Here is a 13,237-nt window from a genome sequence, read left to right as displayed (position 1 = left end):
CCATTGAGATATGGGACAGCACAACTTTTAAAAGCAAACTATAGGTTCAAGACATTTGTTTTCTTTGACAAGGAATGTATTAATAAAGAAAACTTCAAGAAAGGAAGAAACTTGTATGAATAACATGGAGCTTTAAAAATATTAGTTCTTTGAGTATAGGACATTTGTCCAGTCTATTTAAACTTTTGTTCCTAAAAATCTTCACATGGTTTGATATGTTATCATGCATGAAAAATTCAAAATATATCATATCAAATAAAAATGGCCTCTATAAAGCATAATAAAGGGTAGGTATATGAAACTATGGCAAATTTCTCTTTGAGTAGGTGTGCCCCTTTCTTCTCTAGCCCAGCTGACTGTTGAGTGTCCTTGCCTTTTGTTTAGACAGGTCAACATCTGGTAAAGGATTCTTTTACTTCCCTGGTTTATTGTGCCACCAAATGTAGAATTGTAACTATGATAGACATGAAAGATTGGGTACTTCTTCCTTGATTTATAGAAATCAATATAAAATGAATCAACATAGACGTGTGTAGTTGACCTCATGCTGCAGTTGATAATGCCTTTCAGAACTCTTAAGGAGAACTAGCTAGAGAATTTACAGTTTTCTACATATGAAGTTGGAAGTATAACGCATTTGTTTACTCTCTCCTCATACTTCCCCATATCAATTGAGATAATTTGCAGTTCTGTTCACAAATGGGTTACATAGTAAAACTATCTAGTATAAATGACTTCTTTTCAAATCTCTGAAATGATTTATCTATACAGAAATGAGAGGAAGAAATTAAGCTATGCCTCATTGCCCAATTAAATTCTTTTGACCCAAAATAAATGGGAAGTGGGATGGCAAATAATTAAACCATAGCACAAAAAGAACATAAATTTTCAAATAAAGTAAAATGCACTTAATACAAATAAAGGCACTAAAGCTAAAGCCAGAGCTACTACCTCTTCCACTCCTGGACACACATCTAAAGGACCCTAAATCAGCATTTCCATGTGTACTACAGCACTGTCCACTAATGTGGACCAGTATGTGTATATACCTGGACTAGCCTAGATACCCATCAACAGATGACTAGATAACAAAAGTGTGGGAGCTACATGAAACAGAATTTTGTTCTGTGAAGAAGTCAGACATTATAACATTTGCAGGAAAATAGACGCAACTACAGATTATCATGTTAAGTGAAATAAAACAGACTCAGAAATACAAATACACATTTGTCTCTCATTTGTGAAACCTTGATTGAAAATGTGCATGCATGTGTGTGCCACTGTGTGTGTACCTGTGTGTATGTGTGTATACCTGTGTGTGTGTGTGTGTGTGTGTGACTATGTGTGTGCCTGTATGTGTATATACCTGTGTGTTTGCCTGTGTATATGTGTGTATACCTGTGTGTGTGCTTGTGTGTATGTGCCTGTGTGTATGTGTGTATACCCCTGGGTGTGCCTGTGTGTGTGCATCTCTCTCTCTCTCTCTCTCTCTCTCTCTCTCTCTCTCTCTCTCTGTGTGTGTGTGTGTGTGTGTGTGTGTGTGTGTGTGTGTGTGTGTGTGTGTTGAACATGAGGGCAAATTATGAAAGAGAAGAAAGAGGTCTAAAGGGATGAATAGAATACAGGAGAGGGTAATGGAATGTGTGCCGGGAAAGCAGAAATGAGGCCAATGTTAGGGGGCAAAGGGAAAGAGGAGAGGTATCCAGAAGACAGACAGGTAATAACAACAAAGTATAACTGTATGTGTATGAAAAATCACAGTGAAATCTGTCTCTTTATATGTTAACCAAAAAATTAATTTTAGAAGTGTGGTAAAAGTAACATCCTAGTTACTAGGATTATCTGTTAAGGTATGTTTTAGGATTTGGTGAAAGGTCACTACTCACATATTTTAGGACATTTCAAGACTAAACTGCTTTGCAAATAAATTATAGTTGGGAACATAATATTTTAAAAAATAAGTATAAATATTTTATGTTTCTCTAATCTAATTCATGAACAGAACTGGTAATCAATATAGATAAATGTTTACAGGATATTTCCAAAAAACAACATGAGTATCATTAATGTTAAAAATAAAGTGTGTTTATAAGTGTAAACATTTCATTTTCTTGACTTTTAGACATTGCAATGCCGATAGCAGAAGATCTTCTCAATACTTGTAAGTTTATCAACAACGTTATTTTCCATCACAAATTCATCCTTAGAATGCCAAGGAGGCCTGCAGTTGAGGTGCAATAAGAAGCCTGACTTTCAGATATGTGTGTAAATGCTGCTGTAGTTGCCCTTAAACTGACTGATATCATGGGTGTAAAATGAGGAGCATTATCACATGCCATAATGGCAGAGGGGACCGAGGGACAAGCAGTGGTAGTTAAGAATTTCAAGTCAAAATCAGCTACATGTGCATTTGGGGTTTCAGATCTGCCAAATTCCAGAGAGAAGAATTAGCATAAGTTCCTTAATATTCCAAAACCCTTAGTTTCAAATTAGTGTGAAGGTAAAATATGGTAATAGGAATAAATTACTTACCAGAGTACATGAGCTGACAGTTAGCCCTCAGCATACGTCAGTTACTTGTGTTTTCTGTTTCACCTATAAGAATACCAGGCCTAGGAACTCTGTCTGGAATTCTAACCCTAGCAAGTAAATTTGTGTGCAGAAAGCTATATTCTTTATATGAAAACCACTTCTTCCTTGATGGGCAAGGCATTGTTTTCACCCCCACCCCATTACTTGTCTTAGGAAATATGATCCTCAAAGTGGCTGGAGCAAGCTGTCAAGGAAAGCATTACATTTGTCTGGGGACAAAGAGCTAGGTGACACTGACCCAGGCTGCTTGCTCTTTTTATCCCTTAGTCACCGCTTTGGTATTTAGGGGAAACTTGGGCAAAATTTAAACACAAAGCTATTTAGGTTTTCCTTTTTGTAGATTTTGATTAAACAACCCGCAAGCAACTTAATAAAGCATCATAAAACAAATTATTCCAGTGAAATCCTCAGTATCTATTCACTGAAAATCCCCAATTGGAAAGCTATCAGTTCATAGAAATCTTTACAAGTTTGTGGACAGTGATAATAAAGATATCATCCAATTTATCTACTTACCAACTGGAACACTAAGACCCTTTCATATCAGAATTCAGAATTTGACTTATTCCATCTAGGGTTCTGATTACATTTGTAATAAAAAGCAGAGGGTATTCAGAAAAACAAAATAAAATTAAAGAATAGAGCATCACTGTGTGACACAATAAAGTATATTAAAATATATCAGAAGTAAAAGAGTAGGATGCCAATAAAACCCTTGTAGTTTCCATGATTTTTCTGAAAGTATCAGCCAGCAATCTTTACTATATTTTTTTTTATTTTTTCACTGTATTCTTTAAATCCTTGAAATTTGCCATCTGCTCTCTCTTGATATAATAAAGCTACAAGGCTCCATGTAGGACATGAGCAGAGGTAATAACAAGGGAAGGCTACAGAGGCGGCAGCTGAAAGCTTAACAAACACACCATGAATAAATGAGAGCTTTGGATGGAAGTTGACAAATGACTAGAAATTAAGAATTATGAGTAAGATCAGCAACAGTGAAGTCAAGCCTCATAAGGAGGCACCTATCCCACAGAGAAAGACCTTTGTTTTTATATTTCTCAGAAGGAAGATGAGTAAAAGCCAAGTTTCTCTAGGAATAGAACAAAACAGAAAGGAGGATAGGGAGGATCCATCATTCCCTAGTCTCCGGATTAGTTGCTTTATCCTCTGTAGAGTCAATGATGTGGGAGTAGAAAGAAAAACAGAAAGGAGTGACATCCAATGAGTCAAGGTGAGGTACTCATTAGACATGGCAGCCACAGCTAAGTGACTCAAGGAAGATGCTTTAACCTGAGGTTAGAAACGTGTTAAAAGCAGTACCCAAACCAAAAGGCTTTGGGAGGTCAGTTAGGGCTCTTAAAAGTAGACATGACTGCTGAGCTTCTCATGCCATCCTCCTTCAGGAAAGAATATCTCAAAGTCTACCTAGCCTCTATAATCATTCATCAATTGTGAAGCAACTGACCAGCTAAATTTTCTAATTTATTTAAGAGTTTAAATATTCTTTGACAGGGTTTCTCTGTGTAACCACTCTGGCTGTCCTGGAACTCGCTCTGTAGACCAGGCTGGTCTTGAACTCACGAAGATCCACCTATCTCTGCCTCCCAAGTGCTGGTGTTAAAAGTGTAAGTAACCCCGCCCAGCTAAACATTCTTATTCTTGGTACAAGCCAATTATGTTATCTAGTGTGTCTTACTATTAACACTTTTGACATGAGGTCAGCTAATGTTTATTCTTTGTTTCAGTGGCTCTCCAATTTACTATAGGGTAATTAGCAATATTCCTGGCCTTTGTTCACTGACTATACAAACACACTTCCCCCAAGCTCCCACCCACTTAAAATAATACTAAATGTCTCCAACATTGCCAAATATTAGCTACTGCCTTAATTTATGCCTTGGATTGATTACAATTTTTTCACTCACCAACTGAAGTAGTAGACAAGTATTTTTATTTCAAGTTTTACAGGCTTTATTTCTACAAATCTTTATTGAGTTCCTTTTATGTGATGTGTTCTCTATGATATATATATATATATATATATATATATATATATACATACACTAATCTTTAAAAGTATTTACTGATTAGAAGGTGAGCTCTAGTAAAAGACACAGACTTAAAGGACAAATTCAGCACTTTATTGGTATAAAGTTAAAATAGGCAAGGGAACCAGGACTAGTCTGATGAATAACGAACTATACTATTACTACAAATTTGCTTTGAAGTCGTCAAAGACTAGATGTCTCTATGCTTCTAAACTGGCAATAATGTACAGTCCTACCTTATAGAAGCATGAGACTTTGGAAGTTCTGGCTATCTTCATGCCATTTCTTTTGTCTAACTACTGTGTATCGGGACTTCTATGTACTATGTACTTCTATGTACTTTATCTCATAATATTCATATTCACTGGGCATTGGTGGTGCCTGCTTTTAATCACAGCACTCGGGAGGCAGAGGCAGACAGATCTCTATGAGTTCGAGGCCAGCCTGGTCTCCAAAGCGAGTGCCAGGATAGGCTCCAAAGCTACACAGTGAAACCCTGTCTCGAAAAACCAAAAAAAAAAAAATTTCATATTCACTCACACTTTAATATGAATATTTTCACTGCATTCATTGCTTTATAACCTTCACTAAAGTTTAAAACCACATATTTCCTTGTGCAATGTAGTAAGGTTGGTCTCTTCTAAAACCAAACCTATAATTCTCCCTATGCCATACATTAAGTCATAGTAAGACAAGACAAACACAGAGTTCATGGGGAATGAGATGTCAATGTACCTGGCATATATTTTCAGGAAATCATATCAACAGTAAATCCATCCAGATTTCTCCAAGACAATGGGGCTTTTCTCAGTTACCAGTTAATAGGGACGTATGTTATAGGTAGTATATCTACCATAGCATGACACATGCATAAGCATTATCAACACTGATGAGCTCTCCTTTGAACAGGCTGTGGACGACGCACAATTACTCCCTTAGGTCACAAAATAGCAGGAGGCCAGGATTCTGAGGAAGGAGAATGGCCCTGGCAAGCGAGCCTTCAACAGAATAGCATCCACCGATGTGGAGCCACTCTGATTAGTAACAACTGGCTTATCACTGCCGCTCACTGTTTCATAAGGTATGGTATGATCTGTGAAGGCATCAAAGGCATTCAAGTACTAAAAGTCTAATTATATCTTCCTATCAGTGTGATCATGCAACTATGTCTCCAACTACTTCATGCTACAGTGAGATAAAGCCTCAAAATTGCTCAATGATTTATAAGTAAAATAGTAAATACAGTAGTCATCCTACAGAACTTTGTCAAAAGTAGAAATTATTGACATTTTGTACTAGATACAATTGTTTGTTGTGGAAAGCTGGCCTGTGCTTTGTGGAACACTTGGCAGCACTCCTTCCCTTAACCACCAGTGTTATGTGTCAGTATTAACAATAATGGTGTCTCCAAAACATTGGCAAAGGAGAGTTGGCAAAATGGTCTCAATGACAGAGTGGCCTCAAACTTGCTGTATACCTTGAACTGCCCGCAACTTGGAATCCTCCGGCCTCTGCTTACTAAGTGTTGTGATTGCAGGTGTGGACTACCACACCCAGAGGAAATAATGACTGCTTTAAGGAGTGTGTGACTGCACCAAGAGATCTCCACCTCTCTAGCTACCCTTCTTTTCTCAGTACCAGGGACTAAACTCAGGGTCTTGGGCATTCCAGGCAAGCACCCTACCACTGAGCTGGATAAAAGCAGAATTTCATCTCTAACTTGGTCAGCCTTATTCAAAACCATCCTTAACATTCCAATAGGGCTACTTTTCAGAAAATAGCATACAAAGTAGCCAACAACAAGTAAAGATAGAAGACAAAAGTATTTTATTTGTTTGTAAACATCCCCAGCCACAATTTATTAGGCCTTGTCATGTTTGTCTTCCTAAATTCTCTTTAATATTTTCTATTCAAGCCAAGAAATAAAATGCACTTTCTATAAATTGCCTTTTCTCTTTAATTACTTTTAAGTTAAAGTCTCACTGCACATAGCCCAGAATGACTTCAAATTTACTGTGTAGCCCAGAGTGGCTCAAGTTCAGCATTATCTTGTCTCTGTCCCTCAAGAACTAGGTCCACATGACCAGCTATTGATTATCTTTTAAGGCATGTTTTATAGAGTTACTCAAAATGTATACAAATAATAAATAACATTGTTTCATTTCTTCTTTTCTATTCAGTTTTTCAGGGAGTAGTGTGGGGGGGAGCTTGCCATAGTGGTGTGTGCCTTTAATCTCAGCATAAACTTAGGAGGCAGAGATAGATGGATCTCTGTGAGTTCAAGGCAAGCCTCAAACTTGCTTTTATATAGCAAGTTCACGTCAGCCAGAAAAGTACACTGAAATCATGTATCAAAAGGAAAGGAAGAAAGAGAAAGAGAGAGAGAGAGAGAGAGAGAGAGAGAGAGAGAGAACAAAAAGAATAGAAAGAAAGAACTATGGAAATGCAAACGTTAAGTGACTAATTCCTTTAGCTCTAATATATAGAAGTTTTAATAAATAAAATCTATTTCCTTTAGGGATGCAAATCCAAAAGACTGGAAAGTTAGTTTTGGGCTTCTTTTAAGTAAACCACAAATACAACGAACTATCAAGAATATTATAATCCATGAGAACTACAGTTACCCTGCACACGATAATGACATAGCTGTTGTGCATCTGTCTTCGCCAGTATTATTTGCAAGCAACATCCGAAGGGCATGTTTACCAGAAGTGACTCAGAAGTTCCCACCCAACTCAGATGTGGTGGTCACTGGATGGGGAACACTAAAGTCTGATGGTAAGTTCCTCACATCTCTCCATTACAGGACTCCAGCTTTAGGAATTAAAAAGAAATACATTCAGAATTACAACTAAATGTGAGAAAATACTCTTTCTAGATCATTTAAAGTAGTATAATGTGAAATGGACTGAAAATTGTGCCCAGTATCATTTATTTAGAAACTGTAATTTCATAGAGCTGTTTGCCATAATGTCCTCATAATGGCAGCTATCATAAATTTCTTTTCATTTGATACATAATTCCCTCTGTGTCATTAATTCACTCAATAAATATTTAATTTTCATTGAAGAGGTAATATTTGGACAAACCCACTTATCACATGTATGCCATGACCTTAATCCTGCAGAGAGTTAATGCCAAAATCAATTCAAAATACATTTTTAAAGCAGGAAAACTGACACCCAAGGGGTGACCTATGACCCTAACATCCATGCACAGGTATGCATGCATACACACATGTGTTCTCACACAGTAAATAGACACATGAATGTAAAAATTTAATTTTTAGTTATATGATATTATTTCTTCAGGAGAAAGTCCTAATATACTCCAAAAAGGAAGAGTGAAGATTATAGATAACAAAACCTGCAACAGTGAAAAGGCATATGGCGGTGTGATTACACCTGGAATGTTGTGTGCTGGGTTCCTGGAGGGCAGGGTTGATGCCTGCCAGGTAATTCTTCCCTCTCTCTCTCTCTCTCTCTCTCTCTCTCTCTCTCTCTCTCTCTCTCTCTCTCTCTCTCTCTCATTTTTTCTGATAGCTTTCTATTTCTAATAGACAGTGCAATTTTCTCAATCTTGAAAGTATGAATGTGTTTTATGGCCCAATCATCTAACTAAAATGTATATTGATATCGGCTAAAATAGTAGGATTCTAATCAGCAGTTTTGTTACAAGAAGCACTGTGTGGAAGTGAGGAAGAGACTCAGAATGAGCAATTAATAGGTGAAATACATTGCTGATAATCTTAGTTTGACTGGTCTATCACCAAGAAGTCTTCCACTTACTCCAATGCCAATCAATTATGGAGCTTTCACAAGCTGGCTCCAACATCTTAATTGCTTTATTTACTTAACAACTTCTAAGTGAAATCCCACATATGAGGCATGACTTTAAGATCATCAAGAATATTCCTTTACTTTAGTCGTGGTTAATCTTCTGCAGCATGTTTTAGTTTGAAACCCATTTCTGATGAGTTCAGGCAAAGAGACAAGGTAGCTCATTTAATTAAACTGACAGAGTAGGGACTTAAACAGAGGAACTTTGATCTTGTGACCATTCTCTGAACTCTAAACCCAGTTACTTTTCCTTATTAACATGCTTCTAATCCCCCTATCTTGTTAATAAGTAATATTTCTGGAGCTAACAAAATACACAAAAAAAGTAGTCTACATCGGCACAACTAGTGATAAACCCAGGAAGAAACTCATTTTATTCAATCACTGTGTAGAACTTATTTTTTGTACTATATAAAGGGATATTGAAATGAATAAACATATTCCTATACTCGAAGAACAAGAAGACATACAAAAAGTATTTATAATACACAATTGTCCTCTCTAATCACAAGTTTTCATCTTTCCAGTTTTCAAACTAATTAAACCTATTCTTGGAGATGGCGAAGAGCTTAAAACCCATTGTGCTTAATTGGTTAAGTACACTGTGTCTCCTAACCTGCCACAGCCTAAGACCCATGCTTCAACAACTGTATTTACTGCAACCTCTGCGGCTTCATCTTCCACTTCCCCCACACCTATCTTAATAATCTGAAATCACAGTGAATCACAGAGTAATCTGCCAGGTTTGTCAGCTACTGTGGGCTAGATAAAATATTGTCTTATTGTAAACCTAAGGAATTTAATAACATATGAGACCTTACTTATGTAACTCTGGCGTATCTTCCTGTGCTATGTCAAACCTTCATCCCATTTTTTCCTTCACAGTGCACTATGTCCCAATCTTTAGAATATTACAGTTTTCTAAAAAACTAGAAAAAATGAAGAAATCCAACGAAACCACTTTAATTTACTTTCTTCGTGATACATTTCTGCCTGTACCCATGTTCACCCTCTGGTTTCAGCAAGTGTCTTTCTACTCTTTAAAATTAATCACTCACCTGTTTTCTTCACTGTCTCCTCTCATCTACCCAATTATTTGCACTCTCTATTAATGTTAGCTTCCATATTTTAAAATTCCCCATTCTTTTGAACCCTTCTGCACATTTTATAAACATTATCAAGTCCCACATTCAAATCAAATCTTAGAAACTTCCTGGATAGGTAGGGTGTTAGTTGGGGGGGGGCAGGGGAGGGAGAGGGAACTGGGATTGATATGTAAAATAACTTTTCTAATTCAAATAAAAAAGAAAAGAAAAACTTATCTGGCTACCAGAAAAAAGAAAGAAAGAAAGAAAGAAAGAAAGAAAGAAAGAAAGAAAGAAAGAAAGAAAGAAAGAAATTTCCTGTAACTCACATAAACCAATGCCGAAAGCAACATTTTCTGACTTCAAAATGGAAAAGTGGCCTAAATACATATTTTTCCAAAGAAAAAATGCAAACAGGGTCCAGGTACATAGCTTCACCACTCAATCATGGGGACCTGAGTTGGTATTTTCCTGGAACCATGGGGTGGGGAAGCCAGACATGGTGATCCAGATCAACAATCCCAGCACTAGGGAGATAGAGAAAGCAGGATCCCTAGCTTGAGAGTCTAGTTGCATCATTGAGCCCCAGGTTCAGCAAAAGACCTGTCACAAAGAATAAGTTGGGAAGTGATCAAGGAAGACACTTGACATCAACTTGTGATTTCTACATGCACACAAACATCCACATACACACATACATGTGCTCACACAAAAAAACACAAACCTTTTCATATGAAAATGTGCTCAAAATCAATAACCACAGAAGTGAAAATTAAACACAATGAGATGTCACGTTAAGATGATATTAGTTATGTCTATAATAAGAAAAAATGTCTGCAAGGATATAGAGAAAATACACTAGTGATATGGATAGAAAAGGGAGCAGTAATGATGGGAAACTTCCCCAAACAAACAAACACAAAACAAAAAAAGCCTACAGAGAAAGTCAAAGTCAAATATCACAGGATCTCATGGAATTTTTAAAGACTGACTCACTAAGACAGAATATACTGATGTCTGTCAAGATTGGAGAGGTAGCTTAGTATTTAAGAGCATTGACTACTCTTGCCGAAGACCTATTCAGTTTTGCTCTCAGCACCAATATAGAGTGGCATACAGCTGTCTCTAACTCCAGATTCAGAGGACATAACCTCCCTTCTGTCCTGCACAGGCTCTGTATACACACAATTACACAGAAATAAAAATACATCTTTAAAACAAAATAATAATAATAATAATAATAATAATAATAATAATAATAAATGGTTATCAAGAATGAAGAGGTGGGAAGAAATGGGAGATAACTGTTCAAATCAGGGTACAAATTTTGCTTTACAAAGATTATTAGTTTGGGGATCTAATATATAGCACAATTACTTTATAATAACATGTCCACTTGAAATGTGATGAAAGAAGAATCTCAGTACTCTCATATAAGAAAGTAAATATGTGACTTAAAAAGTTACTTTCCTTAATATAGGGAATGGAAAACTATGGCCAATCTTAATGGAGGATGAATATATACACTTTCCTTTCTCCTCACAATAACAGTAATATATAGGGAAGAGTATTCCTCAATATAGTGGTGACTGCATAAGAGGAAATACCTTCAACAACTCCTTAATTGATAACTAAGTTGAAACATTTTATACTAATTACTCACTATTACATTGCATTAGCCAAAGATGTATGCTGACATACTAGACTTTAGAAAATAATAATGGAACAGAAAAAATATGTTAGGCTACCATCATTTCAAGTATTAAAATAGTGAAAGAAAGAAAGAAAGAAAGAAAGAAAGAAAGAAAGAAAGAAAGAAAGAAAGAAAGGAAGGAAGGAAGGAAGGAAAGAAGGAAGGAAAGAGGGAAGGAAGGAATAGCCAAAGTATAGGATTTTTGTGTTTTATCTTGTTCTTATTTTTGGTGTTCCCTGGCATTTCTACAAAAGAAAAACAGACACAATGTCATTCATTTATATTATTGACTATATATTTTTTTCTTTCCAGGGTGACTCTGGTGGACCACTAGTTAGTGAAGATTCTAATGGCATCTGGTTCCTTGCTGGTATTGTAAGCTGGGGAGATGAATGTGCACTTCCAAACAAGCCTGGTGTCTACACTCGGGTGACATACTATCGAAACTGGATCACATCCAAAACTGGTCTCTAGTGTGGTTGTCCTCTATAGATTGAAGTTCAAAAGTTATGTATCTGTTAAATAAGTTTCTAATCCCCAAATCACATTTCCTTAGAAATTTCTCCTCTTCCACACATTTAGACAGAAAATTCAAAGGCAAGAAATTTTACATTTAAGACTTTTTAATTAAAATTTGATAAGTCATTAGGGAGATTATGAATCAAAATATATCATTTTCTTCTTTACTCATTTTCAGGATGGATATAATTGTAGGAGTGAATATGGTTTTAGTTTGTTAAGGAACTACTTTCTGCTACTTTAGGGGAAAATGTTTGGGTAATGTATCATATGAGAATTAGTTAGTTATACATGTTTCTGATTGTATCAGCCATCTTCTGCACTGACAAGTTCTTGTGTTCTCCAGGATCAGTGTGTTTGAAGATGGGGGTATTGCAGTAATACTGACAATAAGATTTACTCAGAAAAATATATCTATTTCCTTACTGGTCTCTGCATCAAGACTAATTTTCCTAATTTGTTCTCATCTTAAGTGATAGAAAACAAATTGACAACCCTGTGGGATATATTAATAGATGACAGTATTTACTGACTTTTTATTCTCTCAGATTTCTGAGAAGGTGGTTCTCATGCAACTGCAACATCATCCATGGGCATATTAATCTTGTTTCAATAGGTGGCTTTAGCCGGGTGGTGGTGGCACATGCCTTTAATCCCAGTACTCGGGAGGCAGAGGCAGGCAGATCTCTGTGAGTTTGAGACCAGCCTGATCTACAAGAGCTAGTTCCAGGACAGCCTCCAAAGCCACAGAGAAACCCTGTCTCGAAAAACAAAAAAAAAAAAAAAAAAAAAAAAAAAAAAAAAAAAAAAAACTGCATCAAGACTAATTCTCCTAATTTGTTCTCATCTTAAATGCTAGAAAACAAAATGACAACCCTGTGGGGTGTATTAATAGATCACAGTATAGAGTAGGCCAGGAATATTCTGAAGAGCAAAGAGTGTCTAATTGCCTAAGCTGGGATTCAAATCATACAACTTTATTTCAGAGCTCACACTTTTAACAGCTTGCTATTTTATATAATATGATTATGACCTAAATATTCAAAAAGAAATTAGGAAACAGAGGTTGATATATATATATATATATATTTTACTGGTAGTTTAACCAGACTCTCTAGTATCATTTAGTAAAGTGTAGAATTTTTCAGAAACATGTGGATAAATTGTAGGTTTATTACATAGATGCTTTTATAATATTGAACTTATCATGTTACATATTCCTAAGAATTAGTATTTCTATTATTTGCTGTATTAGAAAAACACATAAACAAAATGGCTATTGGTCAAGACTGAACTAGCATGACATTGTCCATGGAAGAAGTGGGGCTTTTGGTTGACAACCACTCAAATTAAATACAGGCAGAGGCAGAAAAAGAGATTAAAAATAGTTATCTACAACCGGGCATTGGCGGCGCATGCCTTTAATCCCAGCACTCGGGAGGCAGAAGCAGGTGGATC

The 13,237-nt window shown here is 36.2% G+C and overlaps 1 protein-coding gene across 1 annotated transcript in view; it reads left to right on the top strand.

The window, feature by feature from the left end:
- Positions 1-11,734, top strand: part of LOC100758048 (transmembrane protease serine 11C) — a 46,291-nt gene extending 34,557 nt beyond the window's left edge. The window contains exons 6-10 of the mRNA XM_027390700.1: positions 2,123-2,161; positions 5,553-5,724; positions 7,162-7,421; positions 7,955-8,097; positions 11,573-11,734. Of these exons, the coding sequence (XP_027246501.1) occupies positions 2,123-2,161; positions 5,553-5,724; positions 7,162-7,421; positions 7,955-8,097; positions 11,573-11,734 (776 nt within the window). The remainder of the gene's footprint in view (positions 1-2,122; positions 2,162-5,552; positions 5,725-7,161; positions 7,422-7,954; positions 8,098-11,572) is intronic.
- The last annotated feature ends 1,503 nt before the right edge of the window (positions 11,735-13,237 follow it).

This window comes from Cricetulus griseus (assembly GCF_003668045.3).
Source record: "Cricetulus griseus strain 17A/GY chromosome 1 unlocalized genomic scaffold, alternate assembly CriGri-PICRH-1.0 chr1_1, whole genome shotgun sequence".
Classification (NCBI taxonomy): Eukaryota; Metazoa; Chordata; class Mammalia; order Rodentia; family Cricetidae; genus Cricetulus; species Cricetulus griseus.
This window is presented reverse-complemented; position numbering and strand designations above follow the sequence as displayed.